Source organism: Corythoichthys intestinalis, chromosome 12 (assembly GCF_030265065.1).
Source record: "Corythoichthys intestinalis isolate RoL2023-P3 chromosome 12, ASM3026506v1, whole genome shotgun sequence".
In the NCBI taxonomy this organism is placed as follows: Eukaryota; Metazoa; Chordata; class Actinopteri; order Syngnathiformes; family Syngnathidae; genus Corythoichthys; species Corythoichthys intestinalis.
In genome coordinates this window covers 3301662-3326921 of record NC_080406.1, presented here as the reverse complement: position 1 = coordinate 3326921, position 25260 = coordinate 3301662, and the positions used below count along the sequence as shown (strand labels likewise).

General features: G+C 40.3%; 1 protein-coding gene across 4 annotated transcripts in view; it reads right to left on the bottom strand.

Annotated features, from left to right (window-relative positions):
- Window positions 1-25260, bottom strand: part of fgf14 (fibroblast growth factor 14) — a 256567-nt gene that overhangs the window by 169117 nt on the left and 62190 nt on the right. The window contains exon 1 of one of the 4 annotated variants that reach the window (XM_057852368.1): window positions 12011-13102. The exons of the other annotated variants lie outside the window; for them this stretch is intronic. Within the exon in view, the coding sequence (XP_057708351.1) occupies window positions 12011-12080 (70 nt within the window). The 5' untranslated portion in view covers window positions 12081-13102. Of the gene's footprint in view, window positions 1-12010; window positions 13103-25260 lie in introns of those variants that run through there. 4 annotated transcript variants of the gene reach the window in all.

Below are 25260 nucleotides of genomic sequence, written 5' to 3'. Positions count from 1 at the left end.
CTACAGAAGTGTTGGAAGTTCATGAACAAACCAATCAGTCAAAGACTTGCATTAGTCCAAGAAAAGAAGTTATGCTTTGGATGCCTAAAGTCTGGCCATCGCTCAAAGGATTGTGAAGGAAGAGAAACATGCGACACTTGCAGTAAAAAACACCCAACCTGTCTTCATGACGACCAAGCGAAAGAAGTGAGAGTGCAAGCAAGGACCAAAAAGACAAACAGTAGTAACACTTCAAATTCAAGACAAACAGAATGTGCACCAAACGACAATAATATTCCACAAACAAGTGCAGCAACATCTAACAGAATTATGCAAAATGATGAAGACACTCATACGTCTTCCATCATCCCAGTATGGCTGTCAAATGAAAAGGAGCCAGAGAATGAAGTTCTTGTGTATGCACTTCTTGATACACAAAGTGACACAACTTTCATACTTGAGGAAACTGCAAGATCTCTGAACACCACGCTTCAACCAGTCCAACTAAAGCTCACCACAATGTCTACAAGAAATGCCGTGATAGCTTGTCACAAGATATCTGGTTTGCAAGTGAGAGGATTTTATTCAAATAAATTAATTCCTCTACCTGATTCTTATGCAAGGGATTTCATTCCAGCCAACCTTGATCATATTCCAACTCCAAAAACAGCTAAGGTTTGGCCTCATCTTGAGCATATCGCAAATGAAATCGCTCCTTTACAAAGTTGTGATGTTGGCCTTCTGATTGGCTACAATTGCCCACAAGCACTTGTTCCCCGAGAAATAGTTTCAGGGAAAGAAAATCAACCATTTGGGCAAAGAACAGATTTGGGATGGAGTATAGTTGGCTTCGGCAATCCAAGTCTTGATTATGGCGATGCAATCGGTGTAAGCCACCAAATCATCGTGAAGCAAGTAATGCCAAGCATTCAACCATCTTCAAGTCTCACCAGTCAAGTCCACTATGTCTGTAGAACTCAGATAAAAGAAATGGTCACGCCTGCAGATGTCATAAAGATGCTGGAGTCAGATTTTGTTGAAAAAACTACACAGGACATACAACTCTCACAAGAAGACATCAGATTTATGGCAAAATTGAAAGAAGGTATCAAACACAAAGAAAATGGACATTATGAGATGCCACTTCCATTCAAAAATGAAAAACCTGATTTACCCAACAACAAAGAATGTGCCATCCATCGTCTCAGATGCTTGGAAAGAAAGCTGAAAAGAAACATGCAGTTTTACAAGGACTACAAAAAGTTCATGGATGAAATCATAGCCCATGGCGACGCTGAAAGAGTTCCTGAAAAAGACAGTGATAAGACACCAGCTTGGTATATCCCACATCACGGGGTGTATCATCCACAAAAGCCAGGTAAAATTCGTGTCGTCTTTGATGCCTCCGCCAAATTCAAAGGTACCTGTCTAAATGACCATTTGTTGACAGGCCCAGATTTAACCAACACCTTGCTTGGAGTCTTATGTCGTTTCCGTAAAGGTCATGTGGCGTTTATGTGTGACATTGAACGCATGTTCCATCAGTTTCATGTGTGTGCCAATGACCAGGACTATCTAAGATTCTTGTGGTGGGAGAATGGCGATGTGGAAGCACCGGTTGTCATTTACCGGATGAAAGTACACCTTTTTGGTGCAGCTTCCTCCCCCGGTTGCGCCAATTATGGACTCAAGCACCTAGCCTCTGAAGGTGAAGGACATTTCAGTGACGACACCATCAAGTTCATTAAAACCAACTTCTATGTCGATGATGGGTTGGCAAGTGTTGACACTGAACCTCAGGCTATTGAGCTAGTAAAAGAGGCACGTGAGCTATGCAGCAAAGGCAAACTTCGTTTGCACAAATTCATCTCCAACAGCACCAAAGTCCTAGCTACGCTCCCAAGTGAAGAATGTGTTGTAGCAGCCAAAGACTTGGATATGGCACTAGGTGAAATGCACATAGAAAGAGCGCTTGGCGTGCAGTGGTGTGTTGAGTCGGATGAGTTTCAATTCAGGATTGTCGTCAAGAAAAATCCACTCACACGAAGAGGAGTTTTGTCCACAGTTGCGTCAGTATTTGACCCACTGGGATTTGTGTCGCCCTTTATCCTGCTGGGAAAACAGATCCTGCAACAAATGTGTCGGGATAAACTCAGTTGGGATGACCCCTTACCAGACAGTTTGAGACCTCATTGGGAATCATGGCTTCTTGACCTACAAAATCTGGTGAAAGTTAAAGTCCAAAGATGCTACACACCATCAAGCTTCAAGGTTCAGCACTATGAACTCCATCATTTCTCCGATGCAAGTGTATCTGGATATGGAATGTGTTCCTACCTTAGAGCAGTAAGCACAGCTGGAGAAGTTCATTGTTCCTTAGCAATGGGGAAATCAAGAGTGCCACCTTCTAAGGTCACAACCATACCACGACTTGAGTTGTCAGCAGCTGTAGTGGCTGTTCGTACTGGTGACATGTTGAAAAGAGAGCTGGAAATTACACTGTCAAAAGAAGTGTACTGGACAGACTCCAAAGTTGTACTCGGGTACATCAACAATGAAGCCAGAAGATTCCACGTTTTTGTTGCAAACCGTATAGAACGTATCAAACAAAGTACAGAGTCAACGCAATGGAGCTATGTGGTCTCTGAAGAAAATCCAGCAGATCATGCGTCAAGAGGGTTGACAGCAGAACAGCTCCAAAGATCAAATTGGTTCACAGGCCCTGCTCTTCTCTGGCAGAAAGTTGTGCCCAGTGTTGAAGTCAAGGTGGGAGAGCTATCTGTTTGTGACCCAGAAGTTAAAAATGTTCAAGTTCTGAGCACTCAAGCAAATGAACAAAGGTCACTTCTTGATCGCCTTTGCAAATTTTCCAACTGGTCAAGAATGATTAAAGCTATTGCCAGACTTACACGATTCCTGAAGGACAAAAAGAATCCCAGGAAAGGATCCAGTCAAGCAAGTACTCTTCAAGACAGAAAGGAAGCAGAGGTACTGATCTTAAAACTGGTCCAAGACACAGCATTTTCTCATGTTATGCAGTCGCTTAAACATTCAAAGACAATGCAGACTGAAGACAAAGTCAACAAGCTGCACAAGTTATGCCCATTCAAAGATGACCAAGGCATTCTTCGAGTTGGAGGACGTCTTACACATGCCACTTTAGATTCTCACGTTAAGCATCCAGTGATTCTTCCAAGAAAAGGTCATGTGTCATCGCTGCTTGCTAAACATTATCATGAAAGAGCATACCATCAAGGAAGAGGTATCACAGTAAATGAACTTCGTTCCAATGGCTATTGGATTCTCGGTTGCAGTAAGCTTGTATCATCACTCATCTTCAAATGTGTGAAGTGCAGAAAATTCAGGAGACGCACAGAACAACAGATAATGGCAGATCTCCCTGAAGAACGAATGGAGACCAGTCCACCGTTCACATATTGTGGGATGGACTCCTTTGGTCCTTTCTACATCAAAGACGGTAGAAAGGAGTTGAAGCGCTATGGTTTGGTAATCACCTGCATGTGTTCCCGAGCCATACATATTGAAATGCTGGAAGATTTGAGTACAGATGCCTTTATCAACGCCCTACGTGCATTCATTGCCATTCGAGGTCCAGTTCGACAGATAAGGTGTGATCAAGGCACAAATTTCATCGGTGCCAGAAATGAGTTTGTGGACGCATTCAAAGAAATGGATCAAGGCCAATTGGAAAGACTTGAATGCGAATTTGTCATGAATACCCCAGCATCAAGTCATATGGGAGGTGTATGGGAACGGCAAATTCGCACGATAAGAAGCGTGCTTGGATCCATCCTCGAACAATCTGGAAAACAACTAGATGGGCCATCACTCCGCACATTCCTGTATGAAGTAATGGCAATTGTCAATAGCAGACCACTTACAACGGACCATCTGTGTGATCCATCAGGCCCAGAACCCCTAACACCGAACCACATACTCACGATGAAATCAACGATCATTGCACCACCTCCAGGGAAATTTGTAAGAGAGGATCTTTATCTTAGAAAAAGATGGCGTCGTGTTCAGCTCTTAGCAAATACTTTCTGGACGAGGTGGAGAAAGGAGTATGTCCTCAATCTTCAAAGAAGACAGAAATGGACTAAGGAACGCAGAAATGCCCAAGTCAATGATATTGTGCTTCTACAAGATGACTTAAGCGCACGCAACCAGTGGAAATTGGCAAAAATTGTGGAAGTGTATCCTGGACAAGATGGAAGAGTGAGGAAAGTGAAATTACTCATGAGGGATTCAACTCTGGATAGTAGCGGGAAACGCATCTTGAAACCTGTCTACCTTGAAAGGCCGATTCAGAAGACAGTGACACTTCTAGAAGCCGAATGATATTGTCCAGCCTCACTCATTGCCATTAAAATGTTTATTTAATATAACTTCAAATAGTTCATAGTTGTTATAAAAGTTCAGACCTTTAGTCACGCAAAGTAATCACAAGTGATTGGTGGGAGTGTTACAGTCTCTCATATTCTCATTTATTTTATTTGCACTTGCACCTTTCCGCCATCTGGTGGTGATTTGTGAGTAGGAACTTAATTAGAGAATAACTGTTCTACTCGATGCTTTTTGGATGACGCAATCATTAAGCGAGGGAGAAGAAAAGGCGAGCGAGCGGTCGGATGGTAGCTAACTCCGTGCTGCTCTTTTTTGTTGTTCAAACTCCTAAAAAGACTGCATTAAGAAGTTTGGAGAAGAACTTTTTAGCTCCTTGTGGATGTGAGCCCACGAGGTTTGTGCACTTTCTTTATTTAATTTGCAATTATCTCTGTATATATTCTTAAGTGTATTTTTCATTGTGTATGTGTTTGACCAGTTCTCACGGGTTGCCAAGGCTTTTCAAGAGTTGTCAAGAGCGAATTAAACCCTGTTTTTTAATCAAACTTCGTGTCGTGCTCGTTGCAACATCCGGAGGGAGCTTCAGAGTTAGTAACATAATTTGCCAGATGACACTTAATGACATCTGTCATAAGCATTCAGTAATGCCCATGATAGTGTCATGTCATAATTATGACTGCCTTATGACAGTCTTATGACGCTGCTGTCAAATAAAGTGTTACCAAATACCATAACAAGCAATTATGAAACAACTGGAACAGTAACTGAAGAAATAATTAGTACAGAACATTAATTTTCATTGTTATTTACATCTACAGTCCTGCAATGCATGCTAGGGGGCATGTGTTGCCTAATGACCCCCCCCCCCCAAAAAAAATCAACAAATAAGCCGCACTGCACAATAAGGCGCAGGAGTCAAAATGAAGGAAAAAAATAGTCCAAAAATTACAGTAGTGGTTGACTAAATACTTATTTGCCCCACTGTACGTCTGTAGCATTAAATAGAGGTTCAGTAGTCGATACATGAAAATACAATCATCTTGTAATTTGTCTCTTAAACGCAGAAGACGCCACTATCTTTGCTGGTTTGTTTGGAACAGTTACATAAAACACCCAGCTAGAAGCTCGCGGGAGAACTGATGTAATGCTATTGAGAGCGTCACAAAAGACGGCCTTGGCAGATCGTGACTCCGTTGGCGACGACGGAACGAGCCCTCATGGAAGTCACATGTTGAAGCGTGAGACTCGATAAAGGCGATGTTATCTCGTCAAGAGTAAAAATTCACGTCAAGCTCGAGTTTTGGATCATATCTCTGAAGAATTTATGACAATGTCTGCTTTTCTGCTCCCATCAAATAAAACCAGGAGTGCTTCGATGCATAAATCAGCAACAATGAAACGCGTTCAAAGGGGTTCATACATACACATGCTACAATGATGACCTTCAGGTTTGATCATCTGCAATGCGGTAATCAGTTTTATTGACGTTAAGGCACGCTGCACAGATAAAGTCAGCTTTATCTCATGTTTCTATCAATGTGTTGTTTTATGCTAACCAAACATATGACTTCGGGGGTCACTAGGTTTTATAGGGGAAGTTTTGAATTTTGACATTAGGCTTAATCTTCGAGTTGGCGAGGGTTTGATTAGTCGGTGGAGCTGATTTCAACAAATTCCATGCAGTTTGTTAGTTTCAGGGCTCCGAAGTGGTTAAGCTAGCGTGAGTCAATAGTGCCTGCTTAGCATGCAAATAAAAAAACAATATTACCAGATGTAACATAGTCCGGGTTGCTGATCGGTGAAGGCAATCGACAACCCCGCCGTGTGATATGATCCAGGGTAGTTTCGTGTGATTTTTCGCTTCGAAAGGCAAGAATAAGACCTGGAAACGCCGCTCGGTTCAGGTTAGCATGTCAGCTACCTGTCACGCCTCTTGGTTTGTTTACGCTCTCCGAAGCAGGGCACGGGAATGACAAACGAACTCTGGTGGCATAAAATATCGTTCGTGATGTCCAAGAAGTCGATAGTTTGGACTATTATTGAGTAATTTTGCCATATCGTGCTGAATAAATTTTATATTTCATATTCCATTCAGCACAAGATTGTTATTTGTCATGACCACACCATTATTCATGACCATTTATTTAACAATTAGGGAAAAAATACTTGGATAAAAAGAAAAATACTTAGATAAAAAGAATATCCTGTAAAAACATTGGAGTAGACAGATTGAAACAATGACATTGTCTGGTGGTCATTGTCCAGCTGCTTCCCCGCAAACACGCTCTCTGCCCTCAGCAGGGGAACGACGAGCTCTAACTCGCTCGCCGGCAAGCGGGTTGCCAATCGGCGAAGACAATCGACAACCTCGCCGCCATGTGAAATGATCCGGGCCGGTTTTGTGTGATTTTTCGCTTCAAAGACTTTGAAACATCACTCATTTCGGGTTAGCATCTCGGCCAGCTGTCACGCCTCTTGGTTTGTTTACATTCTCCTAAACCGGCAGGGAAATGACAAAAGCCCGACTAACTACGGTGGCACAAAATATTGTGCGGCAGGTGCAAGAAGTGGACAGTTTTGACCATTATGGAGTAATTTTGCCAAGTCGTCTTGAACAAATGCATTTTATTATTTTATTATTATTGGTCTTTGCTGTAAAGCACTTTGGGGACCTTTCGGGTTTTGTAGAGGGCTATATAAATAAATTTGATTTGATTTGATATAAAACATTCAACCAAATACACAAACGCAGAGCAATTAATACAAGACTAATACAACATACTGCATCTCTTTGTACATATATAACCCAATATAAAACAGAAGATACATGAGCGACATTAGCAGGAGATAAACTTACAGAAAGGTGTACGGAGCACCATAAATGTCTCTTAGAACTACTCCTTACTGCAGTCTGTAACTGCCTGTTTTCATGCCAAACCGTCAACCCAGTAGATGGCGGTAATGCCCCATATTACAAGGGGTAAATTGTACTCTTCTCCCGCACCTACTAGTAAGACCCACGTCAACGCAAGCAAACGCTGCCCCCCAGCGGCCGGAGGGATTCTCTTCAAATTGGTCCCGTGAAAAATCATAAAAACCGGACATTTTCATGAATTTATAAAACCCGGCCGGAAGACGAGGACACGAAAGGTGGACATGTCCGAGCAAAAGAGGACGTTTGGTCACCCTACAGTAACATGCGCATTTGAACAAATCAGAGCTTACTAGCTATGCTGATCAAATGTCAGTATGTCAACCAACTGAACAGACAACTGGAGTCCAGGCAGGGTGGTTTGCATGCGCACCTCGACGCGAGTCGAGTCTCTCTCTCATTGAGAGAAATCCATGAAATACAGTGCCCTCCATAATTGTTGGCACCCCTGAAAAAGATGTGTTTTTTAGCTTCTAATAATTTTTCTTTTTATTCAAATAATATGGGACCTTAAAGAGTATACGACATGAGAAAAAAAAGTCTTAAATGGCATTATTATGTGAATTAGAATCATATTTTGAGACGATTCGACGATATACAACAATTTAGCAAAGCGCAGATGACGAGAAATTAGTCTTTTAATCTGACGGTTAGCCACGCCTACCATTATAGGGCTTTAGCGTCCCCAACAGGTGGATGACGTCAGCGGTAGACTGGGCTCATCGGTTTTACTATTCAGCCCATTGAGGGGGAATTATTCAGAACGAGGAAAACGCGACGAAGAGAGCCGCAAAATGTCATTGTTTCAGTCTCTCTACTCCCAATATTTTTACAGGATATTCTTTTTATCCAAGTATTTTTCCCCAATAGCTATATAAATGGCTTGAGAAGGACCAGTCAGCCCCTGAGTGGGAACTATTCACAACGAGGAAAACACGATGAAGAGAGCTGCAAAATGTCATTGTTTCTGTCTCTTTACTTCAATATTTTTACAGGATATTCTTTTTATCCAAGTATTTTCCCCAATTGCTAAATAAATGGCATGGTCATGACAAATCGCAGTCTTGTGCTAAATGGAATATGAAATCATAAAAATGCAATTATTCAGGACGGTATGGCAAAATTACTCCATAATGGTCAAAAAACTGTCGACTTCACCTTTACTATCGCACCTCCGGAACGATATTTTATGACACCCAAATCGGACATATGTAATTTCCCTTCCCCGGCTTCGGAGAATGTAAACAAACCAAAAGGCGTGACAACTAGCCGACATGCTAACCCGAACCGAGTGATGTTTCAAAGTCTTTAAAGCGGAAAATCACACATAACTAGTCTGGATTATTTGACATGACGACTGGATTGTCGATTGTCTTCGCGGATCGCCAAACCGCCCGGCGGAGAGCAATTTACAGTTCGTTCCCCGGAGGAGGGCGGCTGCAGTTGTTGTGCAGCTAACGTGCTGCTAATGTGCACGAGGAGAGCTTTTTACATGCCTATCAAGGATCAAACGTAAGTAGTCCTTTATTTCAAGAAAGTTTGTAGTGTTTACTTTGTAATAGCTGTATTAATATTTGACATAATTCAAAACAAGATGTTTACTCACTTCCTCGTAAGTCCAGCGGTCCCACCGTAGTAGGGCTTGGCCAATATCCACGGTGAATGGGAACCTTTTGAAACTCCAAAAAGGCGCATACGCCTCTCTCTCATACAGAATGATTTTTCTGCAGCCGTTTGGCTGGCGTGATGTGAAAAATAAACGTATTAATCCGCAAAATCAGCTGAATTCTTCGTCCTCATACACAACAGTACTCTGTATAGTGAAGAGGACGCCTTCTACCGTAAACGTCACAGCGCCCTCCTCCTCAATGCAAGACCGAAGCCGAAGTCACTCATTTTCATGGCGCGGGATTCAAAAAACTAAATAAATATAGCGATCGCTTCCACACACATCCAAGCGGTCCATATCATTCAGGAGCATAAAATACCGTGTGTATTATGAAATAAACATGCTTTTTCGTGTCACATGCACTTTAATGGAAAAAAAGAGAAAAACCCAACCTTCAATACAAGTGCATTCATTCAGTGGGGAAAAAATCCCACATAAAGAAAAAAATTATTTGACATCAAATAATGTGTGTCACAATTATTAGCACCCCTGGTGTTAATACTTTGTACAACCCGCTTTTGCCAACAAAACAATGACTGGGGACTGAGATGGCCATGGGAGGAGCTTGATTTTGTGTCTGGTGAACCATTTCTGTGTAGATTTGGCCATATGTTTAGGGTCATTGTCTTGCTGAAAGACCCAGCACGTGCATCTTTCGTGGCACGCCAGACCCACTTAGAGTGTTTGTTGCCAAAAAGCTCAATCTTGGTCTCATCTGACCAAAGCACACGGTCCCAGTTGAAGCCCCAATACCGCTTGGCGAACGCCAGACGTTTGGATTTATGATTCTGAGTGAGGAAAGGTTTTCTCCGTGCATGCCTCCCAAACAGCTTGTTGGCGTGCAGACAGCACCTTATACCCACTGTGAAGTATGGGGGTGGGTCAGTGATTCTGTGGGGCTGTTTCGCTTCCAAACGCCCTGGGAACCTTGTTAGGGTGCATGGCATCATGAATGCTTTGAAATACCAGGACATTTTAAATCAAAATCTGTTGCCCTCTGCCCGAAAGCTGAAGATGGGTCGTCAATGGGTCTTTCAGCAAGACGATGACCCTAAACATATGGCCAAATCTACACAGAAATGGTTCACCAGACACAAAATCAAGCTCCTCCCATGGCCATCTCATACCTGTTAAGTTATAGAAATTGCAAACAGGGAGATTTCTGTTTGCCAACCCCGATGACGCGCGCGCGCGTGCGACAATCGCTAAGACAAAATGCAAGCATTTTTTTTCAAGTTCATTTTGGTCACAACACTTGTGTAAAAATTAACTACACTGTCAAAGAACCTCTTTTTGGTGGCATCAGAGATAGTCTTCAAATTGCTCCATGTATTGTCTGGCATCATGTGATACTGCTATGTTGCCTGTGTCATGCCAGTTCTCCTTGTTCCTGTAATCAACATCTAGGATATCCTCAGCTTTCCTGATCACATCCATTTGCACAAATTTGGACATCAGCTTCCTCAGCAGCCGCTTCATCTCATCAACCATCACTCCAATTAGGGTTTCGTGAGACTAAATCAGCAAGATTAAAAACATTAATTACATCATTTAGAAAATGAATCATATTTGTTTTTAAAAGTATCTTTGTCATGGCAGTTTTTTAATTGAATTGTAACCTAAAATTGAAACTTTATATTTTTTGTTTCAGCACAGTAATAATGATATAATGTACTAAAGTGTATAGTATACACTTTAGCTTTAGCATAATAGCGAATCTAAATGATTAAACTTCAAGTAAGTAACGATACGCTTTCTCACTTAAATTCATATATTGTGGGGGTAGGACCGCAGTGGTTTAATATTCCATGATGTTTGATCCACGAAAACACAGAGTAAAGCAGCGACTTCTTCCTCGTCATCGTTCTCCCATCATTAGCTCTAATGCTATTAGCATTAGGCTAGTTAGCTATCGCTGGCAGGTAAGACTTACGGCAATTACGTTGACGAACGTCGTTTTTCCCGAATACTGGAGGCCGACCAGGGTCAGCTCCATCTCTTCCTTCCAAAATAAAGACTTGAACCAGTCTAAAAGCCGGTTTATTAGTGCCAGCATCTTGGGAAGTCGGTGGTGCTTCGCCTCTTCCCTCCCTGTCAGATGTATGGGTTGGGCTTTTCCAGCTCTGAAGGGGAGGGAGGGCAGGGAAGTCGGAGACGGCCAGGCTATTAGTTGTTGGTCACTTTCCGAATCGGGCCGAATGGTATCGTTACAAAACGGTGACAAACAAAAACGTAAAAAAAAAAAAAAAATTGACATTTTTGGAAAATCGGGAGATTTGGCTTTCTAATCGTGAGGCGTGAGCATTGGGGTCAAAATCGGGAGTCTCCCGACCAAATCGTGAAACTTAACAGGTCTGCCATCTCAGTCCCCAGACCTTGTTTTGTTGGCAAAAGGGGGTTGTACGAAATATTAACACCAGGGGTGCTAATAATTGTGACACACATTATTTGATGTCAAATAATTTTTTCTTTAAGTGGGATTTTTTTCCACACTGAATGAATGCACTTGTATTGAAGGTTGGATTTTTCTCTTTTTTTTTCTATTAAGGTCCCATATTATTTGAATTAGAAAAAAATATTAGAAGCTAAAAAACACATCTTTTTCAGGGGTGCCAATAATTATGGAGGGCACTGTAAATAAATAACCAGTATCAGTGGAAACGGATGACGCTACTTTGTTAGGTTTGTTGTTAACACTTGTGTATGTAAAAATCTGACGTTAGTAGATTGTTTTCCTCTTGGAGATGCGTGTGTTGTCGCCTGGCAGTTTTTTGTTGTTGTTTTTTTTAACATGGAGGTTTGACAGTTGCCGTCATATTTGCTGGATCAAAGCACCGTTCCGCCCTGTTCCGCCTCAGAATTTTACACCAGAACGGCGTGGAACTTCATGCTTTCACCCCTGAAGCTAACTTTAACAAAGACTGGGATACGTTCAACACTAATTTTTGTGCAAACCTAGTAACATGGCATCAAGGGTTACATATTAAAATGCATGTACATGGAAAAAAAAGTAGTAGTATTTATCCCGCTTAAGCTAGCCATGGCTCTTTCACAGGACTTACTGCTCTGTTCCGTGTTGAGCGCCCTGCGAACTTGTCGCCCCACAATCTTAGCAAAAGATGCAGCCTCCATATATAACCCGTAAAAAGCTTAAGCTAGGACTATTTAACATATCCTCTACTATCCTATCCCCGGCGTTTACTGTACCAGGTTTTCACACCCGTGTTGATATGACCCACTGAGGTAGGCGCCACCTTTTAAGCCTCTCTCGCGCAAATATTTAAGCTGTCACATGCTTGTAAGGACGCCGTCAGCGCTACAAAATCCTTAAATGTCCCGCAGATAACAGCGACACCTTCTCGGCTCGCCGCAGGCAATGTCAAGTGCGGTGCTGTCACTGCCACGTTGTGTTCTTGCAGATACGTGCTTGTTTGTATGGCAGGCTTTGTCCAAAATTCCAGTGAAACTTTAGCGAGATTTTAAAATCTAACGCAATTTAGAATAATTATTTCAGTCAAAATGTTTTCTGTTCACATTAAAATCAATTTCAGTGTCATTAAATGCGTGCTGGTATACTTTTTTTTTTTTGGTGGGTCATTGAACCTGAACTAATCACCGTGTGTCTTGCAAACATTGCAAACTAAGGGTGTCAAATTTACAGCCCACTGGCAGGGTTGTTGTGCCTGACAGGAACCTTGAAGCTCGTTCATGCTATAAATGCACCCATATTAACAGGAAGTGACCGGGAAATGCCCCAAAATCAACAGGAAGTAACCCAAAATAATTTCTCTCAGACTTCTTGTAGATATTGGGTTACTTCTTTTTGATAATGAGGCATTCCAAGGGCCATTAGCTGTTGATTTTGAGGCATTCCAGGGTTACTTCCTGTAGAGATCAGGTCACTTCCTGTTGATTTTGGGAGTTTGGATTTCAGACATCGCAGAGTTACTGAGTATGCTATCATGCACTCAGAATTAGAGGTGTGACAATTAGGGCTGTCAAACGATTAACATTTTTAGGGCTGTCAAAATTATCGCGTTAACGGGCGGTAATTAATTTTTTAAATTAATCACGTTAAAATATTTGACGCAATTAACGCACATGCCCCACTCAAACAGACTAAAATGACATTATAGTGTAATGTCGGCTTGTTACTTGTTTTTTGGTGTATGGCGCCCTCTGCTGGCGTTTGGGTCCGACTGATTTTATGGGTTAGTACCATGAGTGAGCATGGTGTAATTATTGACACCAACAATGGCGAGCTACTAGTTTATTTTTTTATTTAAAATTTTACAAATTTTTAATAAAACAAAAACATTAAGAGGGGTTTTAATATAATATTTCTATAACTTGTACTAATATTTATCTTTTAAGAACTGCAAGTCTATCTATGGATCGCTTTAAGAGAATGTTAATAATGTAAATGCCATCTTGTTGATTTATTGTTATAATAAACAAATACAGTACTTATGTACCATATGTTGAATGTATATATCCGTCTTGTGTCTTGTCTTTCCATTCCAACAATAATTTACAGAAAAATATGGCATATTTTATAGATGGTTTGAATTGCGATTAATTAATTTTTAATCTGTAATTAATAGAGGTGTGCATCAGCACTCCCGTCACGATTCGATTCGATTACGATTCGGAGGGCCACGTTTCAATTCGATTCGATTCAGAGGGTCACGATTCGATTCGGTTCGATTCGGCAATGCATCGCGATGCATTAAAGCCTGGGATGCATTAAAATTCTAAAGCAAAGCATATTTTTCGTGAATCATGAGGCAACACAAGCCGTCAGACTTTATTGGCTCTTGTGTCACTCCTGGTTGAAGTCAAGTGAAAATACTTACTTATACATATATATAAATTTTTTTTTTTTTTAATTTTTAAAAACAGAATTTTTTTTTTTTTTTTTTTTTTTTGCTGGAGTGACGCGGGAAAAAAAACGCAGCAGCAGCAGCAGCAATTTATTTTCAAGTTTTCTTAATGTTTAGATAGTCTACATATTTTTATGATCATTATAAAAGTATTTTCACAACGAAATAACGCTGGGAAAGTTAATATAAAAAAAAAAAAAAAAAGTTTTGCAGACACACAGAGGAGAAGATTCAAAAGGGTCACATTTCTGTTGCCTTTGTGTGCTTAAATAAAAGTGTCCTTCATAACGAATTTTCAGTTGGCAGAAAAAAACGCAAGTTTTCTTAATGTTTAAATAGTCTACATATTTTTATGATCATTATAAAAGCATTTACACAACTAAATAACGCCGGGAAAGTTTAATATTAAAAAATAATAATAATAAATGCGGTTTTGCAGACACACAGAGGAGAAGATTCAAAAGGATCACATTTGTGTTGCCTTTGTGTGCATAAATAAAAGTGTCTTTCGTAACGAATCGCAAGCGCCACAGTGGGAGGTGAAGAAGAAAAAGCGGGCGGCGCTACGGCGTTCATGTGCGTGCACAAGCAAATGCAAAATACAGAGAGCCTGCTCTCGGTTTCATCCCATTTTTCAAAAAAAATAATTTATTAGTCGGCGCGGCGGCCCGACCCGACCCAAACGTGAATGCTTAACATTTTGGGCCCGACCCGAATTTCGGGTTGATGCACCTAAGACATTGAAAGCAGACATCTGGAGACATTTTGGCTTCTACGAGGTTGGTGGGAAACTTGACCAGAGTTATGCGTGTGTAAAAAATCAAACATGAGAATAATAATACAAATGGGGAAACCAAATCCGTTGCATCACTGGAATTGCACAGGGAAGATTTTTTTAACGTACTTATATATTTTAAAATATATTTTAAAATGCGCTGAATCGATTCGGCTTGTCGCCCGCATCGAATCGAATCGTCCATGCCCCGCATCGGGATGCATCGCCGCATCGATTATTGTTGACACCACTATTAATTAACTCGATTAAAAATTCAAATCGTTTGACAGCCCTAAAAATTTTTAATCGAGGTAATCGCAGCTTAAAAATTAATTGTAATTAATCGCAACGTGATATATCGCAATACTTTGTAGCCCAAAAGGTTATCGATATGCGCCCACCAAGAATCGAAATATAATTTTAAAAAGGTGTCATTGTTTAAAAATGAAACAGGTTGCTACCAAAAAGGAATTGACCTGAAATGCCTCAGAATTACTGGTGCACGATAATTATTGGTCCGATAATTATCGGTCCGACAATAGGAATTATGACGTCATCCCGATAAATCAAATAACATTTATAATAGGACCGATAATATGTACTGTTCTGGCTTTGCAGTTTACACAATAGTATGGGAAATCAGTTGACCATTTGCGGGGCATTGCTCCCACCTGCTGGTCAGAATAATTCAATACACCTATTTTTTGTTACTGAAGTTTGGTTCAGTCACTTACACATTGCGGTGTCTAGCGGTAGCATTGACAATCGTGTATGCTTTCTGTTACGTTTCCGCCTCGGAAATATATGTAAGTATTTTATGTTTACTTTTACATATGGTTGTGCAAAATATGTTTACTTCTGTGTTGAAGGGTTATATATACAGAACTTCATAAGTTGTGTTATAGAAGCCAGACAATGCTTTAGTAGCTCAAGCTAGTGTGCTATGCTATACATATAATAGTTGTGTATATAAGTGTATTGTGCAGTTTGTTGTATATTGAGTATTGAATATGTGTATTTTTCTGTAGTGCTTTCACAATATTAAGACGAGTGTCTTCCCATAAAAGCAAGAAAGACCAAGCCTTGTGGTTTATGGAAGTGCATTCATTCTTAGCTGGCTGTCGGGCAGTGCAGAAGTGAAACGCACTGTTTTGTTCATGTCATTGTGAAAAATCTGATGAGATTAAAGGTAAATCTCTGTGGAATCCACCACTATTTTTTAAACCACCAGGTGTTCAAAAACTCAGGTTATACATTTTAAAAATTATATATTTATTATCGGTTATCGATATCGGTATCAGCTTTGAGGAGCAGGAAGTTATCGGTTTCAAAAAATGGATATCGTGCACCCCTACTCAGAATGAACTACCTGGCATTATCTGCCACTGATGGCCACAGACGTCCAATCCTCCTGGTATCACAAATCGTATCGTAACATACCTAGAGCTTCCCACCCCGACTTCCCAATACTATGTACAGACAAGAAATGATTTAGGCAGCATGAGACTGAGAAAAAGCAGCAGAAAGTGAGACCACAGCAGCACAAGACTTCCTGCTGCACTGCAGCAAAAATCTACACAGCAAACCTCAACCTCTTGACAACGTCCTGCACCAATCATCACAACCCTCAACACAAAAAGCCTTACGTTGTAATTAGAACAATCGATCATTAGCATCCCGTCAAACCATATATTACACTCTTAGCAATGTGAGAAACCTTGGACTGAGCGCTGTTGCCAACACAGTGCAATTTGAAACACGCTCTGTAAATGCGCTACATTTGGTTTAAAAATATCTATAAAAATCTGAAGTTTGAGATGTAACTAAGAACACAAATTTGAAAAAAATACTACAAACTATTTGAAGTTGGAAACGTGTTATAATGTGCACCGAAAGAGCATATTTCTTTGTGGGTTTTTTTGTTTGTTTGTTTGTTTGTTTTTTTTTAACCTGTCCTGCTCAGCTGTTTGACACGGAGAATGGAAGTCTAAGTGCCGGGATGGTCTGAACAGTTTTAATTAGGGCTGTCAAACGATTAAAATTTTTAATCGAGTTAATCACAGCTTAAAAATTAATTCATCGTAATTAATCGCAATTCAAACCATCTATAAAATATGCCATATTTTTCTGTAAATTATTATTGGAATGGAAAGATAAGACAAGATGGAGTTTTTGGATCCGTCTATATATATATATATGCAGTATATAACAATAAATCAACAAGATGGCATTAACATTATTAACATTCTCTTAAAGCGATCCATGGATAGAAAGACTTGTAGTCCTTAAAAGATAAATGTTTTTCTTTTTATAAAATTTGTATAATTTTCAATCAAAAAATAAACAAGTAGCTCGCCATTGTTGATGTCAATAATTACACAATGCTCATGGTGCTGAAACCCATAAAATCAGTCGCACCCAAGCGCCAGCAGAGGGCGACAAAACACCAAAAAAGACAAGTAACAAGTGGACATGACACTGTGCTGTCATTTTAATCTGTTTGAGCGGGGCATGTGCGTTAATTGCATTAAATATTTTAACGTGATTAATTAAGAAAATTAATTACCACCCGTTAACGCGATAATTTTGACAGCCCTAAATTAAATTTAAAAAAAAAAAGTAAATGTGACACACAGAATGGGTTGCTAAAATTTGCTTAAATATATTGTTCTACGTTAAGGCCAAGGTCGGCCCTCCACATTTTTACCACACCAAATCTGGCTCCCTTTGCAAAAAGTTTGGACACCCATGGTTTAGTCTATTTATTTTAATTTTGTTTAAAATATTTCAGTTCTTTTTTTTTTTTTTTTTTTTTTTAAATTATTTTATTTATTTTAACATTATGCTCATGTTGATGCTGCAATTTGAAAATATGTTGGAAAAAATTTTTAAAAATCCTGTCCAATGGAAAAACTTTTCTTTTTTTTTTTTTTTTAACTCAAAATATCTCAAAAGAACACATTTTAGAGGTATAATAGCAATACTGTGAAACCACAGTATTTTTGCTTAAGGGTATCTCACCGTCAAAATCTCATACCCGCACATGCCTAGTCTTAACCTGAAAATTCTGTATGCAGAGACTTTCGTAAGTAGAGGCCCCACTGTACTAACCATGCAGAAAAGTGAGAGTACCACGCCAGTCCTCTGCTGGAAAGTCTCTGGTAACTTAATCTAACTCTCAAAGGCTGATATGGTCAGTAATCAAGACGCGGCAGGCAGACGATCACATCGGTAGATACACAGGGACGCCTAGCAGACTGTAATGGGAATATGATTAAAACCAGGATAAGACACTGCAGACCAGGTAAGGCAACATGGAGGGAGAAACTAACAGACTTTTAAAAAAATATCTCCCAGATAATTCCTCACGCAGGTCAGGGTGGTGGCAGATCGTCCCCCTCATCCTCTAATGAGAACCTAACTAGCTCGAAACTGGCCTCTTTTTTTGGGGATTAGGAATACATTCACACACCTAGGAGAAAAACCCAATTGAAGAGGGTCCTTCAAAACAGGAGGCACTACTGAGCTGTGCACCCACTTCCTTATTCAAAACCAAAAAAATCTTCTAATTAGGCCAATTCGACCAATTGTGCCAAATTTCGTGTCTCTATAAGTTGCCTAAGCCCCGGAAGAAATCTACTTTTTTTAATTGCAAACAAAGGGTCGTCAAGGCAAGAGACAGACATGTGGAAACGAGCCTTAAAGTGTAGTATTACAAAAGGTCTTGTAACTACAACTCCTAGCAAAAAGTATGGAATGACCAGTCTCGGACAAGCACTCAGACATTTTATCATGTAGAACAAACTCAGAAAAAAAGCTTGAAAAAAATATTGAATTAGTTCAAGAGTGCAGCTCCTCCAACATCATCACCTTGTCAAGAGTCAAGAATCTGCATTGGACAAGGTGTCAAGAGTCGAGAATCTGCATTGGACAAAGTGATGATGCTGGAACTTTTGTTTGGTGCTGTTCCAGTGAGATTTACAAAGATGACTGCCTGAAGAAAACATCAAAATTCCCTCAATCCTTGATGATGCGGGGCTCTATTGTACAGTGTCCTTCAGTGTTTGAAATGTGCTTTGAAATAAAATGTATTATTATTATTATTATTATTAATGCTAACGCGAATGCTACGCTAATGCTAGGAGTTTGCCTGGCACGGCCAGACTGCTGTTCTCCCTGTATTTTTCAAACACTGAGAGAAATAGTCTGGGAACCAGCCCATTAACGGCCTCTCGAGCAGGTACAAAATCAATCGACAAATCAGATTCGTTTATTTGCGTGACGTATTCTTAACAAGCAACATCACTCTTGCGCGTCGGAAATCGTCTCCACAACAACACAGATGGTGAACAGGAGAGCCGAGAATATGTTCCAATTCACGGTAAAATCAGTTTTAAATGACCAAAAACACATCGACACGAGTCAATGACAACAGTCTGTCTCGCGCTAGCCATGTTGAATAAACTCCGCTCTCCTCGTATTTTTACTTCCGCGCGCAAGTCTCTCGTCCTGCCCTCGTCGTTTTACTAACGTCACGTCTGCCCATCGCTGATTGGTCCACTCCGCTTCTGTTTGCTGTGGCTTGCTCCGCCCTGGAAATTGTATCCGCTGAATGGTGGCCAGACTAAATAGCTGGAACAGCAGTGAGTCTGGTGTACCAGGCAAGCTACGAGTTACATTTAGTGTCTGATGATCACTCTGCACAAGACCTTTAAAGGCTAAAGAAACACTCCATTTTCTTTTTTGTCAAGATAAGAAAACAAATCTTACCGTGTTTCCAAACTAGTAAGGTGGATCAAGCCTAGCTTAAGATACATCCTAAATTGAGGAGAGTGAGGGACAGGTTCTGCACATCTCACATGAGTAACACGACCCAAAAACTGTTACAATGCAAGCTTACGTACTCCACGTACAATATAAAAATGTCACGCATTGTGAACATATAACAGAAACGATGTCGCATTTCTGTCTTGTTCTCGTCTCGTTATGTTCTAGTCTCCTGAGCCACGTTTTTAGCTCATTATTGTCACATCGTCATGAAAAAAAAATTGTTCATCGACAAAATATTTTCATGATCGTCATTGCTGCCAAAAAATACTGTCTAAGACTAATACTTAGTCCAAAAGACAAACGAAAATTAAAACACTGCTGCTTCCTTCAAAAAAATGAGCAAAAACCAGCACATAATATTTTTCACAACGGTTTCTTACACCTCAGAATACATATTAAGGTGCACACTTTCAGGCTGGGATACCCATCATACATGCCAGATTTGAAACAGACTGAACCTTGGATCAGGGAGTTATTAGTCAATTACTGAATTTGGCATGATGCCAAAAAAAAAGCCCGACTTTGGCACCCCGCCCAGGTAAGGCCTGTGATTTTCATAAATTTAGATCTCATATGGCTCATGAACAGTCTCACCAATTTTGAGGAGGATGCAATTAACTCCCTAGGTGCCAATGTCTCAGATATGCACCCGATAACTCGATAGAAATTTCGCACTCAATTAGTGCTGCAACGATTAATCGATTAACTTGAGTATTCGATTAGAAAAAAAATATTCAAATTAAATTTTGCTGCTTCGAGTATTCGTTTAATTAAATTGGTGTTGCAATGGTTTGTTTTGAAAGTGTTTGCATTTAATTTTATAAACTTGGGTGGATATGCTGCCCTCTAGTCCACCTAATTTCACATGGCTGAATCCAGCTGCTCCCTGTTAAGACCAACATAAGGTAAGTTTTTGTTTGAGCTAACGTTTTTTTTTTTTTTTTAATGCATTTGTAATTTAGTTTAAAGGTATATTTAGCCGTTTTTTTTTTTTTTTTTTTTTTTTTGGTGGGAATATGTGTTTGAACTATTAAGAGTATTGTAAAAAAAAAAAAAAAAAGTTGGCATTTTATAGCATTTAAGCTAGCGGAATTTTGTAATGTAGGTTAGCCACTTGTTTTTTTTGTTGGACATATACCCACATTTATTTATTTATTATTTTTTATACCGTTTGAGGCTCAGGTCAGGTATTTAAAATTTTTATGTTCCTTATCCGATTAATCGATAGCTGCAGCCTTAACTCAACCCAAAATACCAGATTTCTTGTTGGGTTTGGAACATGGAAGCAAGAGACTTTTTGGAGCAGTTTTGCACAAGGTATCGTCTCCCCAAATTTCATAGCTCTACGTTGAAAAAACCTAATCGAGTAGGTCTTTTTTTTTTTTTTTTTAATTCAAGGTGACGTCACTGACCCACACTTAGTGCTCGGGCCCTAATAAAATTCAAAAATAAGATGCTGTACCTGGTATTATTACTGAGAGTTGGATGGAGAGTTAGGGTTTTCAGTGTTTTACAGTGGTACCTCGAATGTATACCCGTACTGTACTACAGTATACTGCATAGAGGCTAGGGAGTGATTTCAGACCCAGCCACGGATATATTTGCAAACAGCATGATATTATGAAAGTCAAATATATCCAACAGCCTGAGTAAATTTCCGTTGTTGAACATAATTGGTCTTTTACCAAACACCTGGCAACTCTGTAGGGAGGCAAGAGGAAACGGCGGCATCGTAAGATTTTTCCTCTCGAGTTGGAAAGCACAGTTCACATTATGGCCCGGCGTAATAAATGAGCTGCAGGCCAGTGGTGACTCATGAAATCATATCAGCAATCAATCATAATCAAATCAATGAGATGTACTCTGGGCACAGGAAAGTAAGCAGGGCCTGGCGGACCTCACCGTATTTTTCTGCTCTTCTCATCGGTCTAAAATGAATGGCGGTCCTCTGGGTGAATTATTTGGCATCTTTTAGACCTTTATTGGAATTAACAATTACCAGCGTGTGCTTATGGACATACTGTATGCACTTATAGTATAATATTTTTACAGGATATTCTTTTTATTCAAGTATTTTTCCCCAATAGCTAAATAAATGGTATGGTCATGACAAATAACAGTGCTAAATGGAATATGAAATAATAAACATGCATTTATTCAGTACGACATGGCAAAATGACTCCATAATGGTCAAAACTGTTGACTTCACCTTTATTGTCGCACCTCCCGAACGATATTTTAAACCACCGTAGTTAGTCGGGCTTTTGTCATTTCTCTGCCGGCTTCGGAGAATGTAAACAAACCAAGAGGTGTGACAGCTAGCCAACATGCTAACCCAAACAGAGTGATGTTTCAAGGTCTTCGAAGTGGTAAATCACACATAACTAGCCCGGATCATTTCACACAGCGACGTTGTTGTCGATTGTCTTCGCCGACCAGCAACCCGCCCGGGGGCGAGCAAGTTAGAGCTCGTCGTTCCCCTTCTGAGGGCAGAGGACTTATTTGCCGGGAAGCAGCTGGACAATGATCGCCGGACAAACCGGCCGACGTCGGAGGAGAGCGTAGCTGCAAAATGGTCGGCGCGAATTTGTCAAAATAATGTGTTACTACACGGCGAAGAGTACTAAACAGTGAGAGAGTCATAGGAGAGTGGCTGCAATTGTTGTGCAGCTAACATGACAGAATGTGTCTGGCAGTGAGCATTCCTACATTCCCATCCATGATCAAACGTAAGTAAATAGTCCTTTATTTAAAGAAAGTTTGTAGTGTTTACTTTGTAATCGCGGCCATTTTTAACACAAAGTTTAATTTTCTGAGCGGGTGGAGATTTTGACAGAACACCGGGCATAAGAAGTGGGCAATAAACCGAGTATAGTGCTCTCCCGGCGGGGGGTTGTCGGCCGAGTGGACAAGGAGCATGTCAGCCACAAAATGCAAGCCACCTATGTATCAAAAGGATCCCAGTATTTGACATAATACAAAACACAATGTTTACTCACTTCCTCGTAAATCCAATGGTCCCACAGTAGTAGGGCCTGTTTTGGCGAATATCCACCGGTGCATTGGATGCTTTTGAAACCCCAAAAAGGCTCTCACGCATCTCCCTGGTGCAGCAACATTTTTCTGCAGCCATTTGGCTGGCGTGACACGAAAAATAAACAAATTAATCCGCAAAACAAGCTGAATCCGCAGCTGTTCTGCATATGCAGAACAGGATGTCGCTCATTTTCATGGCGCGGGACTAAAAAAAAAACTAAATAAATATATCGACCGCTTCCACACACATCCAAGCGGTCCATTTCATTCAGGAGCATAAAATACCACGGAAAATATGAAATATAAATAATTTTTGCTGTCATAGGCACTTTAAGGTGTTTACTGAGTGATATAGGGTGAGCGTAGCATTCGCGTTAGCATTAGCTTTAGCATGGGGGGCATGTATTTATTCATTTTTTAACTAAAATGTTTCAATTTCACAGACAGAAACATTTTGAGTAATCGTCAACGAAAGCTAGATGAAGATGAACACATTTTGAAATGACAAAAATACGATTAAGGCAAATAAGTATTGTTGCACAAAAGACTAAAACGAAAATTAAAAGGGCTGCCAAAAACAACACTGGTTACAGTGCTGGCCAAAAGTATTGGCACCCCTGCAATTCTTTCAGATAATGCTCAATTTCTGCCAAAAAATGATTGCGATTACAAATGCTTTGGTATTAATATCTTCATTTATTTGCCTTGCAATGATAAAACACAAAGAGAATGGGGGGGGGGGGGGGGGGAATAATTATTATCATTTTACACAAAACTCCAGACATGGTCCAGACAAAAGTATTGGCACCCTCAGCCTGATACTTGGTAGCACAACCTTTAGGCAAAATAACTGCGAACAACTGCTTCCGGTATCCATCAATGAGTTTCTTACAATGCTCTGCTGGAATTTTGGACTATTCTTCTTTGGCCAACTGCTCCAGGTCTGATTTGAAGGGTGCCATTTTCAAATCTCTCCACAGGTGTTCTATGGGATTCAGGTCTGGACTCATTGCTGGCCACTTTAGAAGTCTTCAGTGCTTTCTCTCAAACCATTTTCAAGTGTGTTTTGGGTCATTGTCCTGCTAGAAGACCCATGACCTCTGAGGGAGACCCAGCTTTCTCACACTGGGTCCTACATTATACTGCTATTAGGTTTTGAGTTGGTTACCTCCTCGTGTGTCCCTGTGATTGCCCATTGATTTCACCTGTTGTACCTGCTCCTAGTGTATCCTCCAACCTGCATCCTCCATCATTATGCTGCAAAATGTGCTGGTAGTCTTCAGACTTCATAATACCATGCACACGGTCAAGCAGTCCAGTGCCAGAGGCAGCAAAGCAAACCCAAAACATCAGGGAACTTACACCATGTTTGACTGTGGGGACCATGTTCTTTTCTTTGAAGGCCTCATATTTTTTCCTGTAAACTCTATGTTGATGCATTTTCCCAAAACGATCTACTTTGTCTCATCTGACCAGAGAACCTTCTTCCAAAACGTTTTGGCTTTCTCAGGTAAGTTTTGGCAAACTCCAGCCTTGCTTTTTTTTTTTGTCTCTGGGTCAGAATTGGGGTCTTCCTGGGTATCCTACCATAAAGTCCCTTCTCATTCAGACGGCAACGGATAGTATGGGTTGACAACGTTGTACCCTCGGACTGCTGGACAGCTTGAACTTGTTTGGATGTTAGTCTAGGTTCTTTATCCATCATCCGCACAATCTTTCGTTGAAATCTCCCGTCAATTTTTCTTTTCCGTCCACATCTAGGGAGGTTAACCACAGTGTCGTGGGCTTTACACTTATTGATGACACTGCGCACGGTAGACACAGGAACATTCAGGTCTTTGGAGATGGACTAGTATCCTTGAGATTGCCAATGCTTCCACACAATTTTGCTTCTCAAGTCCTCAGACAGTTCTTTGGTCTTCTTTCTTTTCTCCATGCTCAATGTGGTACACAGGACAAAGGTTGAGTCAACTTTAATTCATTTTAACTGGCTGCAAGTGTGATTTAGTTATTGCCACCACATGTTATGCGCCACAGGTAAGTAACAGGTGCTGTTAATTAAACAAACTAGCAAAGCATCACCTGATTTTTAAAAGGGTGCCAATACTTTTGTTCGGCTCATTTTTGGAGTTTTGTGTAAAATGCTAAAGATTAAATTTTTTTCCCCATTCTCTTTTGTGTTTTTTCTTTGCAATCAAAATCAATAAAGGTATTACTACCAAAGCATTTGTAATTGCAATCATTTCATGGAAGAAATTGAGCATTGTCTGACAGAATTGCAGGGGTGCCAATACTTTTGGCCAGCACTGTACCTGTCAACACTAACCACAAAACATTTCAAACCGGGCATGTTTTTCTTGTCACAAGAGAGGAGGCAGGTGCTCACTAGGCCTCAGCTGCAAAGGACTAGATATGGTACTCCAGCTCTATGACTGTACAGTATTTATAGAAACTCCAGCTGAAGTGTGAGAAGACACAGACAAAGCTGACAAGGTAGTCAAGTTGGGCATACGTGATAAAAATTAAGCCCCCTTTCAAACCTGACTTTCAGTCAGCTGATTCACTTTCAAACCTGGGGAACTATTTCATTTGGATTTTGGGGTAGGTGGCAGACGGTGTGCAACTTAGGAGTGGGTGGGACCCAGCACCTGTGGATTAGATTACAAGTGGATGATAATTATTGCCATAAATTATTAGCAATTAAAAAAGTAACTGTAAATTGATATCATGTCTGGTTGGTGCCAGACGTTTGATCTGTAGGGAAAAACTAATAAATTAAATAAATAAA